The sequence below is a fragment of the Giraffa tippelskirchi genome, chromosome 1, assembly GCF_054371585.1.
Source record: "Giraffa tippelskirchi isolate mGirTip1 chromosome 1, T2T-mGirTip1v1.2.pri, whole genome shotgun sequence".
Lineage (NCBI taxonomy): Eukaryota > Metazoa > Chordata > Mammalia > Artiodactyla > Giraffidae > Giraffa > Giraffa tippelskirchi.
The window spans coordinates 79,394,204-79,418,065 of record NC_137275.1 but is presented as its reverse complement, the minus strand read 5'-3'; the positions used below and the strand labels follow the sequence as shown (position 1 = coordinate 79,418,065).

At 36.6% G+C, this 23,862-nt stretch overlaps 1 protein-coding gene across 4 annotated transcripts in view; it reads right to left on the bottom strand.

Moving 5' to 3' along the window:
* Positions 1-23,862, bottom strand: part of GRID2 (glutamate ionotropic receptor delta type subunit 2) — a 1,592,807-nt gene that overhangs the window by 305,776 nt on the left and 1,263,169 nt on the right. For all 4 annotated transcript variants that reach the window (XM_081594858.1, XM_081594839.1, XM_081594831.1 and 1 more), the window contains one exon: positions 10,045-10,183. In XM_081594858.1, coding sequence (XP_081450984.1) covers positions 10,045-10,183 — 139 coding nt within the window. The remainder of the gene's footprint in view (positions 1-10,044; positions 10,184-23,862) is intronic.

Here is a 23,862-nt window from a genome sequence, read left to right as displayed (position 1 = left end):
ATTAAATGAGCCAATGCATGTCAAACATCTAGCAAAAATTTGTCATCTTGTGAGTGCTCAATAAATGTTTTTTATTTGCATAGTTTTACTAACTCATTGATTTATTGGGCTGGAACATTATAATCATTTTCATTATTGCTTAAAATAGGACTATGATGGGGTCACCAGTTTAAATTTTCCATGAGCTTCACTCTGCATTACTTATAACTTACATCACACACAGAACTGGCTATGATACAAAGGTAGTAAGTTGAAAGGATATGGAGGTTCTGCACCAAAGAAATAACTAGGTAAACGACTTGAAGACTAAGATTTGATAAGAGAATTGGAAACACCATTTTCATAAATGGATTAAATAATTGACTCATGAATTTAATTTGGGGGTTTTCAATTTATATACCACAAGCAATTGAAAAAAAATACCCTATTTCTTTTTAGATCATTAATTCTTGATTTTATATTTAGTATTGTGCTATAATAATTTTGTATCTGCTAATGGAATTCATTTACATATTTTTTTAAAATAAATTTATTTATTTTAGTTGGGGGCTAATTACTTTACAATATTGTAGTGGCTTTTGCCATACATTGACATGAATCAGCCATGGGTGTACATGTGTTCCCCTTCCTGGACCCCCCTCTCACCTCCCTCCCCATCCCATCCCTCTGGGTCATCCCTTTGCCCCAGCCCTGAGCATTTGTCTCAAGCATCGAACCTGGAATGGTGTTCTGTTTCACATATGATAATACACGTTTCAATGCTATTCTCCCAGAACATCCCACCCTCACCTTCTCCCTCAGAGTCCATAAGACTGTTCTATGCATCTGTGTCTCTTATTCTGTCTCGCATATAGGGTTATCATTACCATCTTTCAAATTCCATATATATGCATTAGTATACTGTATTGGTGTTTTTCTTTCTGGCTTACTTCACTCTGTATAATGGGCTCCAGTTTCATCCATCTCAATAGAACTGATTCAAATGTATTTTTTTTAATGGCTGAGTAATATTGCATTGTGTATATGTACCACAGCTTCCTTATCCATTCGTCTGATGATGGACATCTAGGTTGCTTCCATGTCCTGGCTATTGTAAACAGTGCTGTGATGAACATTGGGGTACACGCGTCTCTTTCAATTCTGGTTTCCTCGGTGTGTATGCCCAGCAGTGGGATTGCTAGGTCATATGGAAGTTCTATTTCCAGTTTTTTAAGGAATCTCCACACTGTTCTCCATAGTGGCTGTACTAGTTTGCATTCCCACCAACAGTGTAAGAGGGTTCCCTTTTCTCCACACCCTCTCCAGCATTTATTGCTTGTAGACTTTTGGATAGCAGCCATTCTGACTGGCGTGAGATGGTACCTCATTGTGGTTTTGATTTGCATTTCTCTGATAATGAGTGATGTTGAGCATTTTTTCATGTGTTTGTTAGCCATCTGTATGTCTTCTTTGGAGAAATGTCTGTTTAGTTCTTTGGCCCATTTTTTGATTGGGTTGTTTATTTTTCTGGAATTCAGCTGAAGGAGTTGCTTGTATATTTTTGAGATAAATTGTTTGTCTGTTGCTTCGTTTGTTATTATTTTCTCCCATTCTGAAGGCTGTCTTTTCACCTTGCTTATAGTTTCCTTTGTTGTGCAAAAGCTTTTAATTTTAATTAGGTCCCATTTGTTTATTTTTGCTTTTATTTCCAATGTTCTGGGAGGTGGGTCACGGAGGATCCTGCTGTGATTTATGTCGGAGAGTGTTTTGCCTATGTTTTCCTCTAGGAGTTTTATAGTTTCTGGTCTTACGTTTAGATCTTTAATCCATTTTGAGTTTATTTTTGTGTATGGTGTTCGGAAGTGTTCTATTTTCATTCTTTTACAAGTGGTTGACCCGTTTTCCCAGCACCACTTGTTAAAGAGATTGTCTTTTCTCCATTGTATATTCTTGCCTCATTTGTCGAAGATAAGGTGTCCATAGGTGCGTGGGTTTATCTCTGGGCTTTCTATTTTGTTCCATTGATCTATATTTCTACCTTTGTGCCAGTACCATACTGTCTTGATGACTGTGGCTTTGTAGTAGAGCCTGAAGTCAGTCAGGTTGATTCCTCCAGTTCCATTCTTCTTTCTCAAGATTGCTTTGGCTATTCGAGGTTTCTTATATTTCCATACAAATTGTGAAATGATTTGTTCTAGTTCTGTGAAAAATACCATTGGTAGCTTGATAGGGATTGCATTGAATCTATAGATTGCTTTGGGTAGTATACTCATTTTCACTATATTAATTCTTCCAATCCATGAACACGATATGTTTCTCCATCTGTTTGTGTCCTCTTTGATTTCTTTCATCAGTGTTTTATAGTTTTCCATATATAAGTCTTTTGTTTCTTTAGGTAGATATATTCCTAAGTATTTTATTCTTTTTGTTGCAATGGTGAATGGTATTCTTTCCTTAATTTCTCTTTCTGTTTTCTCATTATTGGAGTATAGGAATGCAAGGGATTTCTGTGTGTTAATTTTATATCCTGCAACTTTATTATATTCATTGATTAGCTCTAGTAATTTTCTGATGGAGTCTTTAGGGTTTTCTATGTAGAGGATCATGTCATCTGCAAACAGTGAGAGTTTTACTTCTTCTCTTCCTATCTGTATTCCTTTTATTTCTTTTTCTGCTCTGATTGCTGTGGCCAAAACTTCCAAAACTATGTTGAATAGTAGTGGTGAAAGTGGGCATCCTTGCCTTGTTCCTGACTTTAGGGGAAATGCTTTCAATTTTTCACCATGGAGGATAATGTTTGCTGTGGGTTTTTCATATATAGCTTTTATTATGTTGAGGTATGTTCCTTCTCGGAGAAGGCAATGGCACCCCACTCCAGTACTCTTGGCTGGAAAATCCCTTGGACGGAGGAGCCTGGTAGGCTACAGTCCATGGGGTCGCTAAGAGTCAGACACGGCTGAGTGACTTCACTTTCACTTTTCCCTTTCATCCACTGGAGAAGGAAATGGCAACCCACTCCAGTATTCTTGCCTGGAGAATCCCAGGGATGGCGGAGCCTGGTGGGCTGCCGTCTATGGGGTCGCACAGAGTCGGACACGACTGAAGCGACTGAGCAGCAGCAGCATGTTCCTTCTATTCCTGCTTTCTGGAGGGTTTTTATCATAAATGGATGTTGAATTTTGTCAAAGGCTTTTTCTGCATCTATTGAGATAATCATATGGTTTTTATCTTTCAATTTGTTAATGTGGTGTATTACATTGATTGATTTGCGGATGTTAAAGAAATCTTGCATTCCTGGGATAAAGCCCACTTGGTCATGATGTATGATCTTTTTAATATGATGTTGGATTCTGTTTGCTAGAATTTTATTAAGGATTTTTGCATCTATGTTCATCAGTGATATTGGCCTGTAGTTTTCTTTTTTTTTGTGGCATCTTTGTCTGGTTTTGGAATTAGGGTGATGTGGCCTCATAGAATGAGTTTGGAAGTTTACCATCTTCTGCAAATTTCTGGAAGAGTTTGAGTAGGATAGGTGTTAGCTCTTCTCTAAATTTTTGGTAGAATTCCGCTGTGAAGCCATCTGGTCCTGGGCTTTTGTTTGCTGGAAGATTTCTGATTACAGTTTCGATTTCTGTGCTTGTGATGGGTCTGTTAAGATCTTCTATTTCTTCCTGGTTCAGTTTTGGAAAGTTAAACTTTTCTAAGAATTTGTCCATTTCTTCCAAGTTGTCCATTTTATTGGCATATAGCAATGGCACCCCACTCCAGTACTCTTGCCTGGAAAATCCCATGGACAGAGGAGTCTGGCGGGCTGCAGTCCATGGGGTCACTGAGACGGACACGACTGAGAGACTCCACTTTCACTTTTCACATTCATGCCCTGGAGAAGGAAATGGCAACCCACTCCAGTACTCTTGCCTGGAAAATCCCAGGGATGGGGGAGCCTGGTGGGCTGCCGTCTATGGGGTCGCACAGAGTCGGACACGAGTGATGCGACTTAGCAGCAGTAGTCTCTTATGATCCTTTGTATTTCTGTGTAGTCTGTTGTGATCTCTCCATTTTCATTTCTAATTTTGTTGATCTGATTCTTCTCTCTTTGTTTCTTGATGAGTCTGGCTAATGGCTTGTCAATTTTGTTTATCTTCTCGAAAAACCAGCTTTTAGTTTTGTTGATTTTTGCTATGGTCTCTTTTGTTTCTTTTGCATTTATTTCTGCCCTAATTTTTAAGATTTCTTTCCTTCTACTGACCCTGGGGTTCTTCATTTCTTCCTTCTCTAGTTGCTTTAGGTGTAGAGTTAGTTTATTTATTTGATGTTTTTCTTGTTTCTTGAGGTATGCCTGTATTGCTTTTACAGTGTCCCATAGGTTTTGGGTTGTTGTGTTTTCATTTTCATTCATTTCTATGCATATTTTGATTTCTTTTTTGATTTCTTCTGTGATTTGTTGGTTATTCAGAAGCGTGTTGTTTAGCCTCCATATGTTGGAATTTTTAATAGTTTTTTTTCCTATAATTGAGGTCTAATCTTACTGCATAGTGGTCAGAGAAGATGGCTGGGATGATTTCAATTTTTTGGAATTTACCAAGGCTAGTTTTATGGCCCAGGATGTGATCTATCCTGGAGAAAGTTCCGTGTGCACTTGAGAAAATGGTGAAATTGATTGTTTTGGGGTGGAAAGTCCTGTAAATATCAATTAAATCTAATTTGTCTATTGTATCATTTAAAGTTTGTGTTTCCTTGTTAATTTTCTGTTTAGTTGATCTATCCATATGTGTGAGTGGAGTATTAAAGTCTCCCACTATTATTGTGTTATTGTTAATTTCCCCTTTCATACTTGCTAGTATTTGCCTTATATATTGTGGTGCTCCTATGTTGGGTGCATATATATTTATAATTGTTATATCTTCTTCTTGGATTGATCTTTTGATCATTATGTAGTGTCCTTCTTTGTCCCTTTTCACAGCCTTTATTTTAAAGTCTATTTTATCTGAAATGAGTATTGCGACTCCTGCTTTCTTTTGGTCTCCATTTGCATGAAATATGTTTTTCCATCCCTTCACTTTCAGTCTGTATGTGTCCCTAGTTTTGAGGTGGGTCACTTGTAGACAGCATATATAGGGGTCTTGTTTTTGTATCCATTCAGCCAGCCTTTGTCTTTTGGTTGGGGCATTCAACCCATTTACATTTAAGGTAATTATTGATAAGTATGATCCCGTTGCCATTTACTTTGTTGTTTTGAGTTCGTGTTGAAACATCCTTTCTGTGTTTCCTGTTTAGAGAAGATCCTTTAGCATTTGTTGGAGAGCTGGTTTGGTGGTGCTGAATTCCCTCAGCTCTTGCTTGTCTGTAAAGCTTTTGAATTCTCCTTCATATCTGAATGAGATCCTTGCTGGGTACAGTAATCTGGGTTGTAGATTGTTCTCTTTCATTACTTTAAGTATGTCCTGCCATTCCCTTCTAGCCTGAAGAGTTTCTATTGAAAGATCAGCTGTTATCCTTATGGGGATACCCTTGTGTGTTATTTGTTGTTTTTCCCTTGCTGCTTTTAATGTTTGTTCTTTGTGTTTGATCTTTGTTAATTTGATTAATATGTGTCTTGGGGTGTTTCGCCTTGGGTTTATCCTGTTTGGGACTCTCTGGGTTTCTTGGACTTCTGTGACTATTTCCTTTCTCATTTTAGGGAAATTTTCAACAATTATCTCCTCGAGTATTTTTTTCATGGCCTTTCATCTTCTTCTGGGACTCCTATGATTCGAATGTTGGGGTGTTTCATATTGTCCCAGAGGTCCCTGAGGTTTTCCTCATTTCTTTTGATTCTTTTTTCTTTTTTCCTTTCTGCTTCGTTTATTTCCACCATTCTATCTTCTACCTCACTTATCCTATCTTCTGCCTCTGTCATTCTACTGTTGGTTCCCTCCAGAGTGTCTTTTATCTCCTTTATTTCATTATTATTATATATTGACTCCTTTTTATTTCTTCTAGGTCCTTGATAAACATTTCTTGCATCTTCTCAATCCTTGTCTCCAGGCTGTTTATCTGTAACTCCATTTTGCTTTCAAGATTTTGGATCATTTTTATTATCATTATTCTAAATTCTTTTTCAGATAAGATTCCCTATCTCCTCCTCTTTTGTTTGGTTTGGTGGGCATTTCTCATTTTCCTTTACTTGCTGAGTATTTCTCTGCCTTTTCATCTTGTTTAGATTGCTGTGTTTGGTGTGGCCTTTCTGTATTCTGGTAGTTTGAAGTTCCTCTTTACTGTGGAGGTTCCTCACTGTGGGTGGGGTTGGACGGGTGGCTTCTCAAGGTTTCCTGGATGAGGGAGCTTGTGTCAGTGTTCTGGTGGGTGGAGCTGGATTTCTTCTCTCTAGAGTGCAATGGAGTGTCCAGTATTGAGTTTTGAGATGTCTATGGATTTGGTGTGCCTCTGGGCAGCCTGTATATTGATGCTCAGGTCTATGTTCCTGCATTGCTGGAGAATTTGTGTGGTATGTCTTGCTCTGGAACTTATTGGCTCTTGGGTGGAGCTTGGTTTCAGTGTATATGTGGAGGCTATTGGATGATCTCTTATTAATTAATGTTTCCCCTGGCTTTCAGTCTTATTCTTGCAGTAGCCTCAAGACTTCTCCACCCATACAGCATCAATAATAAAACTTTTAGGTTAATGGTGAAAAGATTCTCCACAGTGAGGGATACCCAGAAAGGTTCTCTGAGTTACATGGAGAGGTGAAGTGGGGGGGGGGGGTTGAGGTGACCAGGAGGAGAAGAGGGGGACTCAAACGTGGAGAGAGCAGTCTAGCCAGTAAGCACTTCCCTCTGTGCTCTCCACAGTCTGGAACCCTCAGAGAGATTCACAGAGATACAAAGAGAGGGGGGAGGAAGGTAATAGAGGCGAGCATGAGTAGAAAGGGAAGAATCAAGAGGGGAGAGAGAGATCTGGGCAGTATTCTGTTCCTGAAGTGTTCTCCGGTACACAGAACACCCTCAGAGATTCACAGAATTGGGTTGAGAAGAGAAGGAGGAGGGTGGGAGATAGAGGTTCCCCGGGGGAGAAGAAAGAGCGTCAATAGGGGGAGATAGTAATCAAGCCAGTAGTCACACACCTGAGTAAAAATGGGTACTAAAGATTGGGTTCTTAAATGTACAAAATTGATATCAAATATGTAAAACAAAGATTAAAAATCTAGAGTAGAGGTTAGACTCTTATAAAACATAAAATATAAAAAAAAAGAAAAAAGAAAACAGTGTAAAAAGAAAAAAAACAGTAAAACAGTAAAAAAAGAAACAGGAAAAAAACAGTAAAAAAAAGAAAACACAAAAGGTATAAGATATATGTATGCAGTTTGCTTTAAAAATAGGGTTTTTTTTTTGCAAGGTAATAGTGGGTTATGAAAATGAAAACTAAAGGTGTAATAGAGGACTTAAAGAAAAAAGACAGAAAAAAAATTAAAAAAGAAATTAAAAAAAGAAAAAAAGATAGTAGTAAAAATATATATCCTGGACTTTCTCTGGAGCTGTTGTGAGCAGTGTGGGGTCTGTTCAGTTTCAGATAGATCCTTGTTCCTGCTTATACTTTTCAAGATCTATAGGCCCCTTTCAATGCAGTCGGTGTTAACTACAGGGATTTTAATCTGTTGGCCTGTCACTTCCAACGCGCTTCCCTCTGTTTATTTGGCTTCTGTTTGGAGGTCTCTTCAGTATCTAATTTCCGCCCTGCACCAAAGGGGCGGAGGTGGTCTCTTTAGGTTCGCTTGTTCAGTCGTGCTGTGGGGAGGGAGGAACACTGCAAACCAATATCACTGGCGTGTGTGTGGAGAGCTCGCAGTGTCTCGGCCGCACTGGGTTCGCCCCCGCTCAAGGCGTGTGTGCTTTCCCCCTTTACCCTGCTCAGGCTTCAGGTTACTCGGCCGGGGAGTGGGCCCTGAGATGCGTGCACTTCCCAGGTCTAAGCCGCTCAGGTTCAGGTTCCCGGGTATTCCACAAAGGCGCAGACTCGGTTGTGCCCGTGGTTTGTTCCCAGTCGGAGCAGCTCAGGCAGCCAGGAGTTTAGCGAGCGCACTCGCCCCTGTTGGGGCGGTGCGGCTTATCACCTCCCTGGTCCCCACCTCGGTTTACGGGTGGGCCCGGCTCCGGTGTGCTTTGTGTCGGTTCTGGGGAGCTGGTCTCTGGCTGCGACCCTCCCGGCGGCTGTCGACCCTCCGGGATCTCAGGCAGTCTTTGCTTAGAAACTGGGAGCCTGTTTGCAGTTTGGTAGGGGGTGCCCTCTCTGGGGCCGAGTTTGCCCCTTTCTGGCTCTGGCTGGCCCCGCCTGCCTGCTGTGTCCGGCGGGGGATGGGGCGGTCCGCAGCCGGCTAGCTCTCCTCTGGTATCGCTCAGTCCTTTGTTCTGTGAGCCGGCCGGCAGTGCCTTAGATTTGGGCTTTTCGCGGGATAGTTCTCTCTCTCTGGCTGTCCCACAGTTTAGGTTACTATCTCACATTAGCTCCCTCAGAGTGCCCTCAGGGCATTCGGCCCGGTCCTTACCCTAAGCAGCTCCTCTCCGTTCAGCCTCCACTTGCTGGTGGCGGATGCGAGCATCTGGGGTTCTTTGCTGGGAGTTGCCTTTAGGCACGTAATCTGTGGGTTTTATTTGTTTTTTCTCCCAGTTATGTTGCCCTCCGAGATAAGAAATCTTCCCCCAAACCCGCCGGTGAGAGGGTTTCCTGGTGCTTGGAAATTTCTCCTCTTTTACGACTCCCTCCCTGGGACGGGTCTCTGTCCCTAACTCTTTTGTCTCTCTTTTTATCTTTTATAATTTCTCCTACCTGCTTTTGAAGATAATGCGCTGCCTTTCTGGATGCCTGACGTCCTCTGCCAGCGTTCAGAAGTAGTTTTGTGAAGTTTGCTCAGTGTTCAGATGTTCTTTCGATAAATTTGTGGAGGAGAGAGTGGTCTCCCCATCCTATTCCTCCGCCATCTTAGCCCCGCTCCCCCATTTATATATTTTTTTAAAGGCAAGAAGAACTCATATTTTCTCTTAAGGACGAATTAAATCTCTAATGAATTACTTGACAAAGCTAATTATTCTAATCTTTGAACTGTCAGTTTTGTTGAGAAATATATGTTTTTTAACTGTAGAAACGTTCAAATTACTTTCTTTTTGGATTAGTAAAACATTTTCAGAAAACACTTTCTTAAAACCAGATGTAGAGCATTATGAGGCACAAATTGAACTGTGGCACTGACCAGACCTTATGGCGTGAAATCACACAGAGTAAAACTGGCCACAATAAATCAAAGGCCTTTGGATTCTCAGGACTCACAGGAACGTCATTGCAGTATTGACTGCAATGCAGTCAAATGCAGTATTGACTGCAATGCAGTCAAATGCAGTATTGACTCAGGTAGCTTTCAGGATTCAAAAGTACACCATAGTTAATGACAATTTACCACCACTGCAGCTGGAAAAACAGCAGCAATAACATTTATATTAGCTATAATGCAATGAAGATACAGAATGTGGTTTTACTTCTTAGTTAGCACTCTCTCTCTCCCTCGCTCCCTACCTGTCTTTTATCTCTCAGTTTCCTAGTGTCTACCTAACTATCTACTCAGACAGTGCATAATGGGATAGATTCAAGGCAGAGACTATGAGTGTCAACCTTCATATTATATACATATATACACATACACATACATACACACACAGAGAAACATACATACGTACATATTTTATGTACATACGTACATATTTTAGTGTGACTCCTTTTTCCTTCTTTTTTATAATACTGCTGAGACATAGTCATATTTTATGGAGGTTAAAAAACTGAATATGTCTTATTCTTCCAAGAAAATGTCGTAAGCAACGTTCAAATTATACCCAGAATTTTATTTTATAAAAAGTGTTCCACCAAAGCTGTACTTTCAGGAATTGGACTATGTTGTGATGTCTGCACATCAGACAATCAAGCCTTTACTCAAAAGGAAGTTGTGAATTTATTATCAGACACCACATACTTATTTAAATAGCTATGGCCTCTTCTGCCACTTCCCATGTTTTGCATCAAGTGGAATCTTTGTCTACTTACTGGATGGAGCTTTCAATGCGGGTGATGGTGAGGAAAGCTGCAAGATTTGCTGTGTAAGATGAGATGACAATCAAAGCAAACAGCCACCAAGCCCCCATCATCATTCGAGTGGCCAGAGTTGTGTATGGGACTTCTCCACCTGTGGAAGGAAGCAGAGAATAAAAGAACATCAACAAGTATTTATTGAGAATCTGAGGTCACACACAGTCAATAGCAAGTTAACTTTTAAGTAATGAGAATCTTTACGTAACATCAGTGTGGATCTCTGTATTTTGCTATGTTCACCACTTCTTTTTTTTTTTTGGTAATTTTTAATGATCAAGTAATTCTTGTAAACAAAGAATTTCAAGGATCCGGAAAAAGCATAGCTAGCTGTGCTTTTTTCCCACAGTTTTTATAGCTATTTATTTATTTTTTAATTGGAAGATAATTGCTTTCCAATGTTGTGTTGGTTTCCACTGTAAAATGAAGTGAATTAGCTATATGTATACATATATCCCCTCCCTCTGGAACCTCCCTCCTATCTCTCATTTCCATCCTGCCCTTCTAGGTCATTACAGAGCACCAAGCTGAGCTCCTTGTGACATACAGCAGAGTCTCACTAGCTATCTATTTACACACAGTACTGTATATATATCAGTGCCACTATTGAACCACTTAGGCAGTTTACTTGTTTACATTCCAGGAGCTACTACTCTTAAGTCTATCATCATGATGTTTTTTTTAAAAATGAAAATGAAATCATCATATTCTCCTGATCCAAATTTCCAGTGGATTCCTGTCACTCTCCAAAAAAAAAGAAAGAAAGAAAATCTGAAATCTCTATCAAAGTTTACCAGGTCCTACATGAACTAATCTCTGATCCACTTTCTGACCTACCTTTTTCCACTCTCTGAATGGCCTTCTTCTAGTTTCTTGTAAGGAGCCACAGTGATTTCTGTCCTAGGGCCTTTGTACTTGCAATTTTTATGCTTGGAATTCTCTGTTCTTTAACTTAAAAATGACTCTCCTTTTAATTTATTTAAGTTTCTGCTCAGATGATACTTCTTCACAAACACTTTATTGTCATTCTATCTAAAATAATTCCCCCAACCCCATTCTTTCAGCCACCCTATTTTTTTAAATCAAAAATTTTCATATATTTTATATGTTTATTTTTTTCCTTTACTTCATTATACAGTTTCTAACATAACAGTTTCTGCCTCATATTAGGTGGGTAAATATTTGCTAAATGAATATATGTTTTATATGAAGTTAATAATCTTTCTAAAATAAATTAGTTCTCTGCTAACTATAAAAATAAATAAAAGAGATGTAATACTACATTTGCCTAGGTACATCAATATGTGAATTGCTTAACAAGATTTAATTAATTATCATATGAGGCAGATATTTATGCCAACCACTAATTCTCACTGTGTAATATTAATACCTTTAAACTTTCAGTGTAGTACAAACATACCCTGTGTGCATGACCTGAGCTATTTTCCTGATGTAATATACTCAGAATAAATAGGCTAACCTCTGATATCTGGAACACATTTTTTCAAAAGCAGTTATGATGCATTTTAGATACTTTCTTCTCCAAAGCAACGGAAATATTCACTTGGCTTTTAAAAGATAAAAGCAAAATAAAATGTTCATTTTTAAACCAAATGGGGACTTCCTAGAAAAATGACTAATTGAAAAAATAATAATAAAATATGAGCAAGATGATTGCTAAAGACTGGAAGATGTTAATAAATGTAACAAAAATAGAACAATAAATTCATGACTGAAAAGGCTAATTGAAGGTTTGTGTCCATGAAGTCTTCACCCTCGATTTGAGTTGTTATCACACATAAGAAAGAATACTTGTTGAGCTTTCCTCATCTGTGGCATAAAGTCTGAAATTTGGAAATTCAGATTTCTTGGGGAGTCCACATAAAATGACATTTTATTTGATATCTGTACTTAGAAATCAAATACTAAAAGTAATGGTAATCTTGACTCCTAACGTTTGTAATTAGGAAAAAGTTCAAAACAATCCTCCTACTGATAGTAACTAGAAAAAAAGTGAACAAATAATGCATTTGAGAACTAAAGAAGCAGTAAAAAATTAGAAGATGAAGATTCTGAAGAAATTCAGAAATGTGACCTGGTGTCTAGGCCTGCTTTCTCCTAAGGGATAAATGCCAATTTAACAAGATAAGAAACTGAAATGCTGAGCAATGTTCCTGAAAGCCTTCAAAATCAGGTGGCTATAAAAATTAAGGCCCAGGGCTTGCCAAATAGGGGTGGAACTAAGAAAAACAGAAAACCTTTGTATGCTTGGAAATCAACAATTACAATTCTATTATGCCATGGGTTGGAGAAAAATAACAAGAGAAGTAAAAAAATATTTTGAAGTTGATGATAATAAAAATACTCCAAACCAAAACTTCACATTTTGATACATGACAGGATGCAGCTAAATTTGTCTTTGAAGGGAAATTCACAACTTCTATAAGAAAAGAAGTCTGAAAATCAATGAGCTACTCATCAATTTCAAGAAGTTAAAAGAAAATCAAGTTAAACCCAAAGAACACAGAAGGGGGGACATAGTAAATACAGGAGCAGAGATTAGTAAGCTAGATAAAACTAGATAAACACAACAGAGAGGGTTGAACCAACAGAAGTTTGCTCCTTTGGAAAAATTTATAAAAAGCTGTAGATGTATGGCAGAAACCAACACAATATTGTAAAGCAATTATCCTTCAATAAAAATAAATAAATTTTAAAAAATAACAAAAAAAAAAAGCTCGAGATTGATCAAGAAAATAAGGCACAAAAATAGGAGTTAAAAGGGTATATTGTTACAAATGTTACAGATATTAGAAAGATAAAAGAGGAGGATCATATGCACAGTTCAATGTCAGTTAATATGAAAATTGAGATGACATGGACAAATTTGTATAAAAATTGCTACCAAAAGAAATAGAATATTTCAATGATCTTATAAGTATTAAAGACATCGAATCCACAATTAAAACCTGCTCATCAAAATACTCAAGACCAGTAGATTGTTTTCAGACTTTCTAGAAAGAATCTACCAAATGTTTTAGCAATAATTAAGTCTAATTTTACATAAACTCTTTCTAAGATTAGAAAAAAGCAAGACACTAATCCATATATTTTATAAAGAAGACACAACTTTGGTAAAAAATCCGAAAAGGTTATTCCAAGTAAAGAGAATGACAGGCTAATCTTTCATATAATTGTAGATAAAAAAGACTTACATAAATTAGTAAACTGAAAATTGCAAAAATAAATAGGCATGATGAGTTTATTAAATGAAAGCAAAGGTTGTTTGGCATCTAAAAGTAAATCATTAAAATTCACTACATTAGCACTATAAAGGAGAAAAACCGTATAATCATCTTGGTAGAAGTACAAAAAGCACAGAAAAAATTTAACATCTAATCATAAAAATATTGAAAACCTAGAAATACCCCAGCAAACTGGAAATAAAAAATCTTTCTTAGTCTCGCAAAGAGTATTTTCAGGAAGCCTACAGAAAATGTCATATTTACTTAGAAAGCATTTTTAAAGACTATCTTAAAGGCTGTGAGTTGTTACCACTTCTATTCAACATTTAATTGTAGGCACTAAACAGCACAGTACAATATGCCAAGAAAATAAAGAATGAAAAAATACTAAAGAATTAGAGAGAATGAAATAAAAGTTAAGGGTTAGATGTATGTAGAAAATCTAAGAGAATATGAAAATGACTTACTAAAATTGATGTCAGCTATCAGTTTACTATGGTACAGAGTCAACGTTCAAGAATAATCAGACAAGCATATACCAGTAACACTTAAGACATGAAATTTAAAAATATACACTATTTGCAATAATACTAAAAATATAAAATATCTAGAAATAAAGATGTGGAAGATCTCTACATGAAAATCTATAAAACTTTCTTGAGTGCAATAAAAGAAGGTTAAATAAATGGACAGATACATCATGTTTATTGATCAAAGACTCAATATTATAAAGATATAAATTTTTCTCTCTCACATACATACAGAGAACAATGAAAAAATACTATATAACAATGAAAATGAACAGATTTCATTTATAATAACACCATGAATGGATTTCACAAACTAAATATTGAGTAAAAGAATGCACACTGTATGATAATTGTTCAAAACTAGGCATCATGAATGGTAGTGCTGATAATCTCCTGAGTGGTAAACTGTAGAATATGGTTGAGATGGGGAAACAGGGGTTGTGTTACAGGTAATGTTCTATCTTTTCCTAGGTGGCAGTTATACTAGGATTCCATTGTTGGTAATTCACTGAGCTGCACTTTTAAGTTTTGTGCACTTTCTGTACTTACATAGTATTTCATAATTAAAGAAAAAAGCTAAATAACAGAAGTAAAAGAGTGAAAAGAGAGAATGGTGAATTTAATAAAGACTATTTTTTTCCTTTATTTTGTTTTTGTGTCTACAATTTGAAAAAAGAAAATATTTTCATAGATTCTGAAGCCTAGAAGACAGGTAAAAAACAAAAAAAAATTTGCTAAATTAAAAAAACAACCTTACATCACTAAAGCATGGCAGAAATTAGGCTGGCCATTCCTGACACTTTAGGGTGTAAAAGGGTCTGACTCCAGAGTTGGGAATTTTGATTTTATAACCCCTTGGTGAGTTGGAGGTCTCTCTACAGTGTCACTCTGTAGAAATGTGTAGAATTCGTATTTTCCAAAGTGACCCTTCTGCAGTAAGAGAAATGTTCTTTACACAGATTTGCATTTTGATGTGACTGGTTTCCCACCTCAAAAAGTACATCAACCTTATCACTGTATATATTATCTTACTTATAAAGGTTGTTAAAGAAGTAAAATAATGTTTTTCCCTCAGGCAAGATTGTAGAACTTGATAATTTTAGCTGAGTCAGGCAAAAAAAATGTTGCTCTAAGTCTTTTTCTGTGAGAGTATATATGCATTTTTGTGTTTGCCTGAAAATACAGAAGAGTAATTGTTGAAGATTTTCCAATTTCATTGCTTGGTAAATCAGCTTCTTGAAAGTTTAAAAACTCACAAAGTAAAAAAAAAAAAAAAACAAAAGAAAACAAAAAACCCTCTCAAGTGTTTATTATATAATCTGGGACTGTGGTTCTTTTTTTCTTTTTTTTTTTTATGAAATATGATCAAGAAAAAAATAGAAGAAAATTCATTATTATCTTTCCTTATAAACATTTTTTTTTCCAGAATTGGATCCTTATTGAAATTAGGTTACTAGCAAAATGGCTAAAAACCCTTATAGCAAATAGAAATTTTCCAATATTAAGGATGATTGAACATGTTCAAAGAAGCTGGTCAATCGGCATGTCAGTAAATATTAGAATATTTTATACATACAAAATCACAATTTAGAAAATATGAATAAGGATATATTGGCAATGAGCCACTGTCAAGGCAATGTTTTACATTTCAGGATTGGTGATGCACATATCTCCTAAATGTACATATCTCCTAAATGCATAAGGTATGCCAATCATATTTATGTATTAATCTGTTCCTTGAAGTTCATTCATAAATAGACTTAGAGTCTGGCTGTGACTAGAATTGTAAATGCTTTAATAATTTTTTCTTTTGCTGGAGGAAATGGAGGTAAGAAGGAGGAGCATGTGAGATATCCACAAGGTTCACAGTTAGTCACAGGTTACTATGTCCACTATCTGAAGGCAGTGCAGGCTTTACAATGTATGGTTTGAGGTGAGAGAGAAGGACAGCAGAAAATTACAGTGTGTTATGGTAAGAAAGTTATTCTATTTAAAATTGTCTTTCAGTACTTTCTTATTATGGCAAGCACAAAGCCTCAGCTTGGTGATAATAATTCTGTTTAAAATTTCAAATCTGTTTTCATAAAGGGAATGAAAATCTCAAAATCTCTTTGGCAGGCAACCGAGTCTAATTAGAATTTAATAGTATTTCATTTTTGTTATTTGTATGATTATTTTCTACTTAATGCAAATGTACTCCTTTTATATTTATTTTAGTGGAAATACCTTTATTAACAATAACTCTGACCTCTTTACAATCTCAATTTCAAGAAATCCATGCTCCTATGCCATCTTTTATCTTTTGAGTTTCCTCCCCTCATCAAGTTGACATTCTCATCCCATTTAAGATCTATTCTATTCTACCATGTTTTCACTATTAGATCCTAATTCTATTTTATGTAGTTCCCTCTTACTCAGCTGAAATCCAGTGATTTATTAAGATCAACATTGCATTTTTCCTCTATTCCTTTGAAACCCTCTCATGCTCAGTTGCATCTTCCCTGCAAGAAAACTAGAGGTGGTTGCCATTTCCTCCTACTCCAGGGGATCTTTCCGACCCAGGGATCAAATCTGTGCTTCCTGCATTGGCAGGCAGATTCTTTTACCACCGCTCAACCTGGCAAATCCTTTCAGCAAAGCCCAAACACCAGTCAAATCCGATTCTTTCTTTGCTCTGTCTTGCACAACTCATTCTAATTTCATGTCTATAAACTCTAAGTGAGTCTTTAATGCAGCCTCACAGTCGTTGCTCAGTCATGTCCGACTCTTTGCCACCCCATGGACTGCAACACACCAGGACTCCCTGTCCATCATCAACTCCCACAATTTACTCAAACTCGTGTCCATCAAGTCGGTGATGCCATCCAATCATCTCATCCTCTGTCTTCCCCTTCTCCTAACGCCTTCAATCTTTCCCAGCATCAGGGTCTTTTCAAATGAGTCAGTTCTTCGCATCAGGTGGCCGAAGTATTGGAGCTTCAGCTTCAGCATCAGTCCTTCCAATGAATATTTAGGACTGATCTCCTTTAGGATTGACTGGTTGGGTTTCCTTGCAGTCCAAGGGACTCTCAAGAGTCGTCTCCAAAACATAGTTCAAAAGCCTCAATTCTTTCGCGCTTAGCTTTCTTCTATAGTCCTAACCTCACATCCATACATGACTACTGGAAAAACCACAGCTTTGACTAGATGGACCTTTGTCAGCAAAGTAATGCCTCTGCTTTTTAATATGCTGTCTAGGATGGTCATAAATTTTCTTCCAAGGTGCAAACATTTTTTAATTTCATGGCTGCAGTTACCATCTACAGTGATTTTGGAGCCCAAAAAAATAAAGTCTGACAATGTTTCCATTGCTTCCCCATCTATTTGCCATGAAGTAATGGGACAGAATGCCATGATCTTAGTTTTCTGAATGTTAAGTTTTAAGCCAACTTTTTCACTTTCCTCCTTCACTTTCATCAAGAGGCTCTCGAGTTCTTCTTCCCTTTCTGCCATAAGGGTGGTATCATCTGCATATCTGAGGTTATTGTTATTTTTCCCAGCAATCCTGATTCCAGCTTGAGCTTCATCCAGCCCAGTATTTCTCATGATGTACTCTGCATATAAGTTAAATAAACAGGGTGACGATATACAGCTTTGATGTACTCATTTCCCGATTTGGAACCAGTCTGTTGTTCCATGTCCAGTTCTAACTGTTGCTTCCTGACCTGCATACCGATTTCATAGGAGGCAGGTTAGGTGGTCTGGTATGCCCATCTTTTAAAGAATTTTCCAGAGTTGTTGTGATCCACACAGTCAAAGGCTTAGGCATAGTCAATAAAGCAAAAGTAGATGTTTTTCTGGAACTCTCTTGCTTTTTCAATGATCGCACAGATATTGGCAATTTGATCTCTGGCTCCTCTGCCTTTTCTAAATCCAGTTTGAACATCTGGAAGTTCATGGTTCATGTACTGTTGAAGCCTGGCTTGGAGAATTTCGAGCATTACTTTGCTAGCGTGTAAGATGAGTGCAATTGTGCGGTACTTTGAGCATTCTTTGGCATTGTCTTTCTTTGGGATTGGAACGAAAACTGACCTTTTCCAGTCCTGTGGCCACTGCTGAGTTTTCCAATTTGCTGGCATATTGAGTGCAGCACTTTCACAGCATCATCTTTCAGGATTTGAAATAGCTCAACTGGAATTCCATCATCTCCAGTAGCTTTGTTTGTAGTGATGTTTCCTAAGGCCCACTTGACTTTGCATGCCGGGATGTCTGGCTCTAGGTGAGTGATCATACCATTGTGATTATCTGGGTCGTGAAGATCTCTTTTGTACAGTCCTTCTGTGTATCTTGCCACCTGTTGTTAGTATCTTTTGCTTCTGTTAGGTCCATACCATTTCTGTCCTTTATTGTGCCCATCTTTTCATGAAATATTCCCTTGGTATCTCCAATTTTTCTCTTCTCCACTCTCTTTGATAAGAATTTCAGTTTCTGTCTCTTCTAATACCACAAATTCCTTATTCCCATTCTCAGAAGATGATTGTGAAATCTATCTGGTTTAGAAAATAAAAGCAATTTCAAGGAACTTCCAGAGAAAAGCACCATCCAAAATAGTGTTCAGAGTGTACTTTAGGGTAAAAAAAAAGAGGGGAAAATGTGTTTATATTTTCAGAATAAAGCAACTGGAAAATAAACAAAAAGTATATACATACGGAGAGCAGGGGTAGCAGAGTGAAAGAAACAAGAACTGAATTACAATCTCTGTGACTGATTTGTTACTTAATTTTAAATGTGGAGCTGTTATATGTTTCACACAATTAAAAAAAGAATATTAAATTTTAAAAAGAGCAAACAACAATAATGTAAACAATGATAAAGTTGAACTTGAAAAAATATCAAATTAGTGACATAATTGTAAAGACAAAAATGCAATGACTGCTTCCCATTACTGAAGACTACAGCCCTTTTGTTCAGCTCTCTCAGATAACTCTCTCTTCTAGTTCTAGTAACTATTTCCTTCCTTTGCCTCTTCAGACATAAGAGTGATAATAGCTCCCTCTGTAATTAGTGGGTACTGTACCAACCTTTGTTACTTTCTCAAAACTCCATCTACATCACTGTAGAGAGTTCCTTTAGTAACCTTTCATCAATGTCCCAAACAGAATGTACCATCTATGTCCTATCTGGTATCATGTAAGTTCCCATGAAACATACGTGCAAAACTGGGATTCTGGGATTGAATCGCTCACTTATCTATGTTGTGTATATTTGTGGGAAATGGAACACTGGCAACCCACAGCTTGTGGTTACATTATAATTATTCAGTTAGTACTATTGTTGGCATAGGATGGAGTACATGCAGAATGGGAGATGAAATGGCTGTGGCAATAACTGTGATTTTAAAGATTGTGGTTTCAGCAAACTGCTCTGAAGTCTTCAAATAATATAAATGTTAGAGGAGAAATTGAAGGCAATAAATACCCAATTCAGAAATAATGGAAAATTTGAGAGGCTTGATGGCAGCTTTGAAGCGCTCTCTTAAATAGTATAGTCTCGGGGTATATATGACTGAGGATAAGATTAAGGCTTGACTGTAATGGTGTACTCAATTGCTGAGTTGTGATTCAAACACTAATTGAATCTTCTGCCCAACGTGGTCTCTCATGGTAAGGCAAGGGCACTGATGAGAAATTTGAGCTTCCGAATCTCTCTGAAACTTCTTAGTTCTCTGAAACTTCTGAAATTTATTAGTATCCTGCACCTTCTGAGGGAATCAGCCTTCTCTAGCATAAATGCCTCTTAGTGACTGAAACTAGGGAATCATAGTTCTCTCCTCACCAACATCACCCCTCATTGTCTCCAGGCTACAACTTAGATTCCAACATAACTAAGTCAGAGACATATAAAGCCTGCTAATAAAAGCTTTATGCCACATAGGATAAATGTAAGTATTGATTAGGGCAGGTATATTGTCATGGATGGTAATGATCTAGAATTTGATATTTAATATGTTGACTTGATACTTGGGGAATGGTGGTAACAGTTTTTTGGACTGGCTAATTGAAGGGTGGATCAATAAAGAATGGATTTTGTAGATAACCTATACTGTAGAGATACAGGGAGGTGGAAATGTTAGAATGAATCTGTTCTGGACAACCTGTTTACCTCCTTGGTTATTAGTGAGAGGAACACTCTCTACACGAAGACATGAAGAAATTCACAGGATGGGGTGGAACACAAGCATTACTGAAGAGTTTCATGTGCTTGTCCTCTGTTGGCCTGAGATGACACTGGAATAACTGCAATGAAACTGGATTTCCTGGTATCAGAATGAGTACAGATTGATACATACTAAGTGTAGAGTGTAGCTATCTGTTCAGCTATCAGAGACAAGGTGAAATGACTATAATCTGACAAGGTATGTTGCAAATGGTAATTGATGTGTATTGACCTTCAGAGACCCACAGTGGTAGCTTATCCCAGGGTTCCAAAATGTGGAATAGGCAGCTAACTAAGGTACTTCTTGATATGTATGGACAAAACAATTCTAGAACTGAAAGCAGAAAACCTAGTCTAAACTGCTGACTGGCAATTTGGAGCCACTTAACCAGTTCTTAGAGCTTATCTAGTTTACAGATCCAAAAACCCAATATTGAAGAGGATACCAGCTTATCAATTTTTGATATTTTTGGAAATTTTTCTCAAGCAATTTTTTAATGCTAATAGTCATGCCACACTTATATTTTTGTATTTTACATAATTTTTACTGGTTGAACATTTTCCCAGTCAGATACACTATAGCTTACTTTAGTATCCTATTTTTGTAAATGTAGGGATTTTACATCATCATATATCACATTGTAATAAACATCTTCTTTGGATGGAATCCATGAAGACAAGTTGTTTGGTGCAAAAATGAATTTTGCTATGTCTTATACAAATGTTAAAATTTTTCAAACACATTTTTATAACAATATTTATTGAACAAATAATGATAGGTAGTGTTCCTCCTCTACTGTTAACGTCTTTCTGAAGTGTTGACATTTCAGCTGAATGACAAAATACTGTTCTGGACTGGCAGATAAGTCCATTTGCAGCTAAACAAAAGTAAGCTAGAAGGCATGATACCATGAAATCAAAATGTCAATTTTCTGTACATAGGAAGACTTCTCTAACTTATTATTTACATTTTCACAGTAATTATAATACATGTAAAGCTGCTTATAAATAGTAGTTCCTTCTTTCCAACTCTTTAACATTATCTATACACTTCCGTTTTAAAGAGTTCTATGTAAACTGAATAATAGATTTTAACACATTTCATTTTTTCTTAATTAATAAATTGCTTTTATACAGACAAATGCCACCTATACATACTTACCCAAAAGAAGAATGTTCTTCTGATCAAATAAAAAACATTTGATTTCAACATTAGAACTTCCAATAGGAGATACTCTTTATAGTGTTTGAAACTTAAGGTTTACAGAACTCAGTACTGCAGAATATTTCTGATGAACACATTAGAAAAGTGTTAAAATAAAAATTAATTATAATCAAATTAAATGGTTTCTGGTTATACCACATAAACCTTATATCCTGATTTTAACTTAAGTTCAAAATACTGATTGCTGTGACTTACAGAATTAAATTGAATTACATTACACTTAAAAAGTAATACTTAGCAGCTTTTTACTTTCATAATGTTTTCACCATTCCAGCTCCTATGAAATTTTCACTGTTTCTAATGTGCTAGGGAGTAAAAAGCAGCCAACTGAAAGCCAATTTCCTATTCAACACTACAAAATTAAAACATTTGAAATGTTAGTATTTCAATTAAAAGAGGATTTCAGGTTCTCAGTTTATAAGGCAGACTACATTATAGTTTTACACAAGTTATAACTCAAGTAATAGCCAAGGAAATTGAGGTTAAGGGCTTCCCTGAAATATGAGCTCCCTCAAATGCAACATTAAGAACACAGATGAGCAATACATACAGTGTTTACCATGATTCCTCACCACAAACTGGTTTACTTTCATATTGCCAAGGACAGCGGTAAGTGATGATATATAGAAACACTTGCTGCAATTTTTTTCTCTAGGTCTCATTTAGTCAAGGCTTTTTTCCCCGTCCTGCACCAGTTGCTTGGTATTCAATTATATTGGAAAAAACGATCACAGGATATATAAATTGTACTAAATTGTTCAATGATTCTGAAATGACACTGAAATTAGAAGTTCTTTTTCTAAAGGAGCTTCTATACGTTTGAAATTGACCAGTTTAGTTGGAAGTTTTGGTAGTATATACGGGTGTTTGTTGAGCTTTCCACTAACTCATAGATTTGCATTTTGTGGTACTAATGGTTAATGAAAGCAGTTTTAGCATAAACCACAATGGATCAGCAGACACACATCTTCCATGAATTTCCTGCCATTTTTACATATGACAAAAAAATGTGCTCACTTATCTCTTTTTCTTTTTCCTTTCTCAATATCTGCCATAAAGACCTTGTGAATCTTAATGATACAAATAAGACTTTGCATCTTCAGAACATTGATATCAAAACTAAATTTCAACAACTATGGAGAAACAATCTCAAATCCTCATTGACTTCCAGAATTCCCAAAACTTGTATGCTTTTTATATTTTACAAAACACACACACACTTTAAGAGGTGCTCCTAGAAATATCTTCAGCCTCTTTATTCATGCTTTTATTATCTGTTTCATTGTGCTATTTTAGCAGTCTTATTAAATATATATGTGTGTATGTGTATATATATATATATATATATTTAAAGAGGAGAAACCAAATAGTCTCATCTTTTCTCTCCTGGTTTGTTTTTAGATATGCTAGCATGTTTTGTTTATAAGACTCAAGAGCGTAAGTCCAAGATTTTGATAAAAGATTTAAGTGTACATATAGTATACGAGATTTTTTAATCTGATATTACAAAATTAAAGTGAGATTTTACTAATTCTATATAAAAAGGGTGAAAGATATCCAGATAAAACCTTCAAAATCTTCAGAAAGCTTTTAGGTAGTTTGGCTCAGGGATGAACTAATAATTTTTAAGTCAATTTATATATCACCTCTTAGTTTTTCTCATATCTACCATATTTGGCTTCATGTGCTGCTGCTGCTGCCGCTAAGTCGCTTCAGTCGCGTCCGACTCTGTGCAACCCCACAGACGGCAGCCCACCAGGCTCCGCTGTCCCTGGGATTCTCCAGGCAAGAATACTGGAGTGGGTTGCCATTTCCTTCTCCAGTGCGTGTACTTCTAGTTTATTTTTGTTTACCAAATTATTTGATTGATACTTTAGATGCTTTGTTCCTATTTTTAAGATATCAATATATATCAATTGCCTATCTGCTCAGCAACAGGGAAAAACATCCGCCCCCCCCCAAAAAAAAACAACCAGGAACATAGGGCATGCTTTGAACAAGCAATATATCATAATTTTTTAAATAATTCACTTTAAATTATATACCAAACACCATTTTCTGGAGGTGTCAAAAATGATTACTTTTGCTTTTATACTATTTTTTTTGTTACCTGATTTCAGTACAGTCTTGGTAATGAAATGAGGACTGGGACAGACACTAACACAGGAAACATCGTCTGGATAACAAGTCGTTTGTCAAAGAGCATGAAGTTAGATGGCAGTTGAGTCAGGCCTGCCACTCTGCAGTGATGTATTAGCTTTTAATGTTTTAAAATAATTATAGCAGGGCCTAAGCCACTATATAAAACCACTATATAAATTCTAGGGCCATTATCAACCCCATTTTTCAGAGATTCAATCAATCAGTGGTTCTGAGGAAAACTGCACCCATTTTACTAATCCCACAAGCATTTAAGTTCAAAAGGTAAGCAGCAGTTGTCAACAGAAATCAAAAGTAAAATGAATCGCCAAGCGAAGCTTTTAATTACCTCTGGAATTTCTGAGACTGGGTCTTAAACTAGGCCTTATGCATATGTGTGTCATTATTCCCACAAGGTCAGAAAAGGCTAATGCATATTCAA